The sequence below is a fragment of the Sapajus apella genome, unplaced genomic scaffold, assembly GCF_009761245.1.
Source record: "Sapajus apella isolate SASKATOON/1434 unplaced genomic scaffold, GSC_monkey_1.0 scaffold13, whole genome shotgun sequence".
NCBI classification, from domain to species: Eukaryota; Metazoa; Chordata; class Mammalia; order Primates; family Cebidae; genus Sapajus; species Sapajus apella.
In genome coordinates, this window is record NW_022436953.1 from 19,748,734 (window position 1) to 19,758,561 (window position 9,828).

Below are 9,828 nucleotides of genomic sequence, written 5' to 3' on the forward strand. Positions count from 1 at the left end.
CACACACACACACAAATCAATTTGAAATAGATTAAAGACAAACATAACACCTAAAAATATGTAATTCAAAAAAGAAAACAGAAGAAAAGCTTTATGGCATTGGACTTGACAATGATTTCCTGGATATTTCACCAAAATCACAGGCAGCCAAAGCAAAACTAGACAAAAAGGAGGATGTGGTTTGGATGTGTGTCCCCTCCAAATCTTATGTTGAAATGTGGTCAACAATTTGGAGGTGGGCATAGTGTGAGATATCGAATCATGGGGTGGATCTCTCATCAATGGCTTAGTGCCATCCTCTTGATGATGAGTGAGTTCTGCTCAGTTAGTTCACACAATATCTGTTTGTTTAAAAGAGCATGGCACCCCCCCTTACTCTCTTGCTCCTGCTGTTGCCATGTGGTACCCCAACATCCCCTTTGCCTTCCACCATGATTGTAAGCTTCCAGAGGCCCTTGATATAAGCAAATGCTGGCACTATGCTTTATATACAGCCTACAGAACCATGAGCCAATTAAACCTCTTTTTTTAAAATATAAATTACTCGGCTTTAGATATTTCTTCACAGCAACACAAGAATGAACTAACATAAAAAAAATGAGTAAAAAGGAGCAGGGCATTGCTATACTTCAAGATACTTCAAGATGTGGAAGTGACTTTGGAGCTGGGAAGTGAGCAGATGTTGGGAGAGTCTTGGGGAAGAAAACAGAAAGATGAGGGAAAGCTTGAAACTTCTTAGAGACTTGTTAAATGGTTGTGACCAAAATGACGATAGAGATATGGACAGTGAAGTCCAGGCTGATGAGGTCTCATATAGAAATGATGAAGTTATTGGAAGCTGGAGTAAGGGTCACCCATGTTACACCATAGCAAAGAGCTTAGCTGCATTGTGTCCACACCCTGGGGATCTTTGGTATGTTGAACTTTAAAGTAATGACTTCAGGTATCTAGCAAAAGCTTCTAAGCAGCAAAGCATTCAAGATGTGGCTTGGCTGCTTCTAACAATCTACAATCAGATATGTAGGGTGCCACTGCCCTGCTCAGCCTTCAAGACACTGCCTCTTGCATCCCAGCTGCTCAGGCTCCAGCCTCAGCTCCAAGGGTCCCAGGTACAGCTTAGAACAAACCCCCAAGGGTGCAAGCCATGAGCCTTGGAAGTTTTCAAGTGGTGTTAAATCAGCAAATGCTCAGAGTGCAAGTATGAAGGAAGCTTGGCAGCTTCTATCTGGATTTCAGAGGACGTATGGATAAGCCTGAGTGCCCAGGCAGCAGGAGCAGAGCCCCAACAGAGAAATTCTACTAAGGCAATGCCAAGAAGGAACATGAGGTTGGAACCCCCACACAGAGTCCCCATTGGGGAACTGCCTAGTGGAGCTGTGATAAGGGGCTGCTGCCCTCCAGAACCCAGAATGGTAGATCCACTGGAAGATCCATGATTATAAAAACTGGCAGGCACTCAACTCCAGCCCCAGAGAGCAGCATGTTGGCTACACCCAGAGAAGCCACACGGGCAGGGCTACCCAAGGCCTTGGGAGCCCACTCCTCACACCGGGATTTGGGACATGAAGTCAAGGATTATGTTGGAGCTTTGAGATTTAATCCCTCACCTGCTGGGATTCAGATTTGCGTGGGGCCTACTACCTCTTTCTTTTGGCCAATTTCTCTTTTCTGGAATTGGACTGTTTATCCAATCCCTGTACCACCATTATATCTTGGAAGTAAATAACTTGTTTTTTATTTTACAGGCTCATAGGTAAAAGGAACTGGGCCTGAGTCTCAGATGAGACTTTTGACTTTGAACTTTGAGTGACGCTAGAATGATTAACACTTTGAGGGAGTATTGGGAAGGGATGATTGTATTTTCCATTGTGAAAAGGACATGAGGTTTAGGGGCCCAGGGGTGGAATGATATGGTTTAGGTGTGTTTCCTCTCCAAATCTCATCATGATATGTAATCCCCAGTTTGGAGATGGGGCTTATAGTGGGAGGCATTAGATAAAGCGGATGAATCCCTCATGAATGGTTTAGTGCCACCTCCTTGGTGATGAGTGAGTTCTTGTTCAGTTAGTTTGCACAAGATCTGGTTGTAAACAGCATGACACCTCCCCACTTGCCTCTTACTCCTGCTCTCACTGTGTGAAACACCAGCTCTTCCTTTGCCTTCCCCCATGATCCTAAGCTTCCTAAGGCCTCACTAGAAGCAGATTCAAGCATTATGCTCTGTATATAGCCTGCAGAACCATGAGCCAGCTAAACCTCCTTTCTTTATAAATTACCCAGGTTTAGTTATTTCTTTATAGCAATGCAAAAATGAACTAACACAGGACACTACATCAAACTAAAAAGATCCTGCCCAGGAAAGGAAACCATTAACACAGTAAAAAGACAACCTATGGAATGGGAGAAAATATTTGCAAACCATATATGTTACAATGTATCTGATAAGGGTTTAACATCCGAAATATATAAGGAACTCTAACAACTTAATAACAACAAGACAACCTGACTTTAAAATGAGCAAAGGACTTAAATAGGCTTTTTTTTAAAGATGCAAATAACCAAGTGGTTTATAAAAAAATATTGAACATTACTAATCATCAGGGACATGCAAATCAAATTCATAGTGAGATGCCACCTCACATCTTTTAGAATGGCTATTATCAAAAAAATAAAATTGTAAATGTTGAGAATTAGGAGAAATTGAAACTCTTGTACACTGTTGGTGGGAATGTAAAATGGTGCAGCCATCATGGAAAACACTGTGGAGATTCCTCAAAAAAATATAGATAAAACTACCTTATGATCCAGCAATCACGCTTCTAGGTACTTATCCAAAAGACTGAGATCAGGATCTAGAATAGATATCTCCACTTCCGTGTCCATTGAAGCATTATTTACAATAGTCAAAACATGGAAACAACCTAAATGTCCATCAGCAAATGAATGGATGAAGAAAAGGTATATATACACAATGGAATATTATTCAATTTTAAGAAAGAAGAATATCCTGTCATATGCAACAACACAGATGAACCTGTAGGACATTATGCTAAGTGAAATAAGCCTGTCACAGAAGGACAAATATTGCATGATTCCACTCACATAAGGTATCTAAAATAGGTGAACTCATAGAAGTAGAGAGTGGAGTGCTTCTTTTCAGGAGGTGGGGAAAAGAGAAGAGAAATGGAGTTGCTATTCAATGGGTATAAAATTTCAATTATGCAAGATAGGTAAATTCTAGAGATCTACTGAACAACATCATGCCTGTATTTAGCAAAACTGGGTTGTACAATTAAAATTTTGTTAAGATGGTAGGTTTCATGTTAAATTTATTCTGATATTTAAAACATTTAAAAATGCTTGCTCCTTTGTTCCCTATCACAGTTTGGTTTGTTTAAACTCTAGATGTATAATCTATTTGTGAATACTCTTTTTTATTTAAATTTTTGTTTTTAATTGACAAATAATAATTGCACATATTTATGGGGTATATTGTGATGTTTTAATATATGTACACATGTATACATGGTAGAATTATTACATCAATCTAATTAACATATCTGACACTTCCCAAACCATTTTTTAATAATGAGAACATTTTAAATCTATTCAGCAATTTTGAAATATGCAATGCATTATTATTAACTATAGTCATTATGCTATGCAGTAAATCTCAGAAACCTATTCCTCCCATGTAGCTGAAGCTTTGCTCCCATTGATCAATATCTCCCTATTCCCCACCCAGCCCAACCTCAACCTCTGATAACAACTATTCTCCTCTTCTTATGTAGTTTTGCTTTTTTAAATTCCACATATTAAGCGAGGTCATGCAGTGTCTGTCTTTCTGTGCCTGGCTTCTTTCACTTAGCATGTCTTCCAGGTTCATCCATGTTGTCACAAATGATAGAATTTCCTTTTTCCATTGTATAGGTATACCACATGTTCTTTATCCATTATTTCATTGATGGGCACAGGTTTATTCCATATTTTGGCTATTGTGGTTAATGCTGCAATGAAAATGGGATCACAAATAGCTCTTCTTCAACATAATGATTTTGATGGCTTTGCACGTATTCCCAGAAGTGAAATTGATAGATCATACAGTAATTTGATTTTTAGTTTTTGGAGGAAACAACACAATTCTCCATAATGGCTATAGTGATTTACATTCCCTCCAACAGTGTGTAAGTTTTCCTTTTTCTCTAAATCTTTGGCAGCACTTGTTATCTTTTATTTATAATAGCCATTCTAACAGATGTGAGGTAATATCTCATTATGATGTTGATTTGCATTTCCCTGATGATTAGGGAGGTTTGATATTTTTTCATGAATCTGTTGGCTGTTTGTATGTTTTTGTTTGCTGTTCTTCTTTTGAGAACTATTCAAATCCTTTGCCCATTTTTTATTTGAGTCATTTGCTTTCTTGATACTGAGTTATTTGCGTTTGTGAATATTCTTTAAAGCTCCTGTTTTAAAACCAAAGTTATCCCATACATTTTCTAGTGTTGCTTTAACCTGTAGGATACAGACACAGGCAAGGTGGATAACATTATAGTAATAAACTGCCTTTGATGCGTGTTGTGGGCATGCTGAAAGGATTGGGCCTCAGGAAGGATCACCACGGAGCTAGAAGCACAAATATAGTTGCTGGAGCTGTTCTCCTGCTTCCAAGGACCACAGGATAGCCCCTTAGCACAAGCAGAAGAGCTCTATAGAAGCCATTCTTCCAAACCCATCTATTCTCCTTCAGTCGGATAAGGATGTAGGCAGAGGTGTCACTTTGAGACTTTACCAGTGCCTATCTTATGTGTAAAAGGGAGAACCATGTTGGCTCTTTTTTTTTCCTCTCTTTTTAAAATCATATTTAAGCTATTCCACTGCTCTTGTAAAAATACTTATTCTGTTTTCCTTTCAGAAAAAATTTGGATATTCTCCTTCTAAAGTGCACTTGATTGGCCACAGCTTGGGAGCTCATCTGGCTGGGGAAGCTGGGTCAAGGATCCCAGGCCTTGGAAGAATAACTGGTAAGCATGCCCTGCCTTTGGGCCTTTAGTATGTTTAAATATTTGTTTACACACAATATCAGGTATCTGAACACCAAATAATACTGTAGAAGACAATGTAAGATGCTACAAAATGTGATTCACATGAAATAAAACATGAAAGTGTCTTCAAAGCAGAAATGTGCAGATACGCTTGAAAGGTGTTCATTGCAGCATTGTCTGTGGTGACAATGAAAGAGAAACTAAGTGATCTCTCACCCACAATTGAATGGATGGATGAATTATAATACATTTCACGCTTTGGGATTTCATACCAGTAATTCAAAGAATGAGTTTTACATAGAGGTAAAGTGCAGAATGGTGGTTATGAGAGTCTGGGAAGGGAAGAAGAGAAGGGAGGCTGAAGAGAAGTTGGTTAATGGGTACAAAAATACAGTTAGCTAGAAGGAATACATTCTAGTATTTGATAAGGAAATTATAGTTAACAATAATTTATTGCATATTTCAAAATAGCTAGAAGAGAAGCACTAAAATGTTCCCAACACAAAGAAAAGTTGAATGATTGTGTCAAGGGATATCCCAATTATCCTGATTTGATCATTACATGTCTCAAAATGTCACATGTATCCCCCAAACATGGACAACTATTATATATTTTTTTAAGTTATTTTTTAAAAAGAATGAGTTTGAGTCCCACTGATTGTCCTGGGAGTCTGCAACACACCTGGACTGCCACTTACTCAGTTGTTACCATTTTTAATATTACCTCTGGATATACTGTTAAGCCTAAAAATAAGTTGCAGAGTAAAGTATATAACATGAATTGGATTTGGGGGTATAATAATTAATCATGTCTCCTCCCTGAACTCTTTTCCAAACCAATTGTGTGAGAAGGATGAGGGTGAAAGCATCAGCTCCTTTACCGACAGGCGGGGCTGGCCTCTCCCTCCGCATCCCCCACCAACAACCAGTAAGCAAGCCCCATGTGTCCTTCATCTGCTTTTTCCCTGTCTACCCCCTGGTTATTGTCCTCACTCAGTCCATCATCTCTGGCCTCATCCCCACTAGTGCCCTAGCCTAGTCTTCTACAAGTGCTGCCAGGCTTATCTTTCTAGATGCAGAACATGTCACTTCTCTGCTCCAAACCTCTCAGGGTATCTCCTTGCCTACAGCCTCTTAGCTTGTCATGTAGACTTGTCATGTTTCATTATAGTTTTTCATGCTCTGTGCCTTTGCACATGCTATTGTACCTCTTCCTGAGCATTCACTGTTCATTGGTCAAGATTCACCTCAAATGTTACTTCCTCAGGCAGGAATTAATTCTCTGTGCTTCTCATACCCTTTGACATGTGCCTCTATCTATTGTATTTGAAAATACAAATATTATATCACATGATCTTATAATTATGTATGAGCCTACTATTTTTAATAGAAAGCCTCCCTTACCACATTGACTCCAGGCTTGGCACACAATAGCACATTTTCTTTTTGTTAAACTACTGTGCTCTGTGTGCATGTGTGTGTATATCCTCTCTCTCTCTCTGTCTCTCATACACATGTGCGCGCGCGCACACACACACACTTTAAAGGCAAATCGCAATTTAGAACATAGTTTTTAAAATATATATATCTAAGAATTCCAAATTGGGATTAAAGTATTTTGTCTGTGCAATCTGTTGATATAACAGGCTTATTTCTGCTATAAGTCATCTCTCTTCTAGCTCTCTGCTCCAAACTCCCCCTCACCCACCTTCACCACCGTCATTCTTATTTAGAGTAATAAAAATTGAACTTTTACACTAAAGTCATTATGTGGCAAAAACTCCCCTTTGCCGTCAATTTTCAAGCCCAGAAAAAAAGAAGAAATGAGTTCATCTTTTGAAGAAGGAACCTCATGGGGCCTCACAGCCTCACACAGGCTATGAGATGACCCAGCCAGGGTGAAGAGGGAGGACACACACTTGCATTTACAATTCATACTGGGTTACGATCAATTCAAAGAGATTTTGTTTTTATTAAGTTTTTTCAAAAATTAGATACCGTTTAACTCTAGTTTTTCCTATCAGGTGAATTATCCTGCTGGGTAAATAGAAAACAGATTTTTAAAGGCTTTCTGAATGTCCAAAGAATTAATATCATGTGGATGTTGTAATCTATATTCCTCTGAGAAATTAGTCTTTGAACAATTATGTTCCTTGAGTAATAGAAGAACTGAGACCTAAAAAACAGATTTTAGCTATATGCCAAACCAGTTAAAACAAAATTAATATGATAAACACATCAAGGACATGTATAAGTGTCTATGTCTTTGGTATTCACGTATAAATGGTAAGTAGTTGTCATAATAACTATAGTTAGGGGGTTACTCAGCTGATTCTGCTTTTATTTATTTTTATTTATAAACACCACCGATGCTTTCCTTATTTGAGGAAAAATTACTCTCATTATGCTGACACACACACACAGACCCAAATACACACATACTATACACTCAGATCCCAAATGGTTAGTTCGCACTCATGTAGTAAGGGATCATGTCTCTCTCCCTAAGGTTAATTAATAGGTTGAACGTAATAGTTTCTTCCTTTCTGTAGACTTTTCTCCTGAGATGTCCTACAACAAATCCAATGTTCCCTCTTCCCTACCTCTTGAAAAGACTGACATTTTTTTTTTAATCTGGTTGCCTTGTCCTCCAATCAATATGACCTGAGATATACCTGTCTTTGGATGTTTCTCCCCAGGAATCCTGACTTTATTAGAAAGTTGTGTGTAATCACACTAGTAAAATAAAAATTCTTCCAAGAGTTGAAGATTAATTGTGAGATAAATGCTTTTTCCTCTTTCTTTGTTAAGTGTGAATGCTTCATTCATATGCATGGTGTTTTACTTCATTGATCTGTCTAATTTTCTCTTCACCTGTGCTCTGAGTTCCACCCCTTCTTTGTGGACTTAAGTCATTTGTTCACTTTTCCTCAGATCTTGTCAACAGAACGGCTGTGCTGAAATGCACCCCTTCCTGCCTGGCCTCCCATTTCCTTCTAACTGATGCCCTAGCCCATTGCATCCCTCCAGATCCAAGTTCCACAAAAGCTGAAAGTGGAGTGATTGCATTTCCTTCGAGTTCATTCTCTCCCTGACCCACTGCTACCTAGCTTCTTTCCTCAAAACCAGTTACCAGATCACTAGTGGGTTTTATGGAGCTCCACCAGACCTTTTGACTCTGTATTTTACCTAACTCTTCTGCAGAATTTGTCCCAGTGGACCCCTCCCGCCTTGCTGAAGCACTCCCTCCTCTTAGCTTCTGTGATTTCGCATCTTGTTGGTTGTCTTTGTTTTTCTGACTCCTTCTCTCCAGGCTACTTCATGAGTTTCTTTTCTTTTGCCTTTGCCTATATGTTTATGTTCTTCAAGTTTCCATTCTAGGCCCCCTCTTCTCTCCTATTCTTTTTCTATAATTGCTCTTTTAATGATTATGTTAGTCAGAAAAATTTAAAAAACATGCAAATCCTATGACAAGCTAAGTGTGCTGAGGCAACACGCATCTCAGAGCGATAATACAGACATTCCTTCCTTGCTCATGCCACATTTCCATGGGGATCAATGGCAGTGCTGCTCTGCATCCTCCCCTCTCTGGGACCCAGCCTCTATATCGCAGCAAAGGGATTGTGCTCAAATATAAACCTGATCATAAATCTCCCCTGCTTGCAAGCTTGCAACAGCTTCCCATTGGTGACATCTTGTCCAAACTCCTTGACATGGTTCAGGTAACATCTGACTTCTGCTACCAATACTACCTTGATCGTCCACCACATCCTAGGACTCTACACACCAGCCCCCAGCAAAATAGTTACAGTTTCCCAAACATGCTGCTCTTTCACCTGGAGGCATATACCTTCTCTCTCTCCTCCCCTGGGATGCTGCCCACTTTACCTTTGCCCTGGCCAACTCCTCTCGTCCCCCAAATCTCTGCTAGTGTTTTTTTTATTTTTCTTTTCTTTCTTGTTTTTTCTTTTTTTGAGACAGAGTCTTGCTCTGTCACCCAGTCTAGAGTGCAGTGGAGTGATCTTGGCTCACTGCAACCACTGCTTCCTGGGTTCAGGTGATTCTCCTGCCTCAACCTCCCGAGTACCTTGGACTACAGGTGCCCACCACCACGCCCAGCTAATTTTTGTCTATTTAGCAGAGACAGGGTTTCACCATCTTGGCCAGTCTGGTCTCGAACTCCTGACCTCATGATCTACCTGCCTCGGCCTCCCAAAGTGCTGGGATTACAGGCGTGAGCCACTGTGCCTGGCAGTGTTTCTTATCTCTTACAGAAGCATGTCCTAATTCTCCAAGACTGGGTTATATGTTGCTTCTCCATACTTGGATAATGCTTATGTTCACCACTGCCTCTGCACAGAGGACACTGATTGGAGTACCTTTCCCAACAAATGGAAAATCCCTTGAGGACAAACCAAGGTCTTATTCCTCAAATCTGAATGTTGAACCTAGTTCCTGGCACATACTATGTGCTTGACAAATAATTGTCGAATACAGAAGTGCTTAGATATGTGAAAGATCATAACGTTTTAAAGACTCCCCGCTATCTTACCTTTATTTTACGCATTTGAACATAAGGCAATGGGATGAGAGTCTGGACACTGGGCTTCTTAGTCCAGTTTGCTTCCAATGTATGGTAACCTTGTCAAGTCACTTCATGTCTCTGGGCTTCCAGCTTTCCATTTGTATTACTATTTTTTTTTAATAGCAAAGGCGGGGTGAGCTGGTGGGGTCAGGCAGGCCCAGTGAGGAACAGCTATGGGATTTCTTTTTTTTTTTTTTT

At 39.7% G+C, this 9,828-nt stretch overlaps 1 protein-coding gene and 1 long non-coding RNA gene across 2 annotated transcripts in view; one reads left to right on the top strand and one right to left on the bottom strand.

Annotated features, from left to right (window-relative positions):
- The window catches only part of PNLIPRP3 (pancreatic lipase related protein 3), a 50,322-nt gene that overhangs the window by 21,365 nt on the left and 19,129 nt on the right, over window positions 1-9,828 (top strand). Inside the window, exon 5 of the mRNA XM_032281755.1 lies at window positions 4,916-5,024. Coding sequence (XP_032137646.1) covers window positions 4,916-5,024 — 109 coding nt within the window. The remainder of the gene's footprint in view (window positions 1-4,915; window positions 5,025-9,828) is intronic.
- LOC116553977 overlaps window positions 419-9,828 on the bottom strand; it is a 14,204-nt gene continuing 4,794 nt past the window's right edge. The window contains exons 2-3 of the long non-coding RNA XR_004269991.1: window positions 7,920-7,924; window positions 419-548 (exon numbers count right to left, since the gene is read on the bottom strand). This is a non-coding gene — a long non-coding RNA (uncharacterized LOC116553977). The remainder of the gene's footprint in view (window positions 549-7,919; window positions 7,925-9,828) is intronic.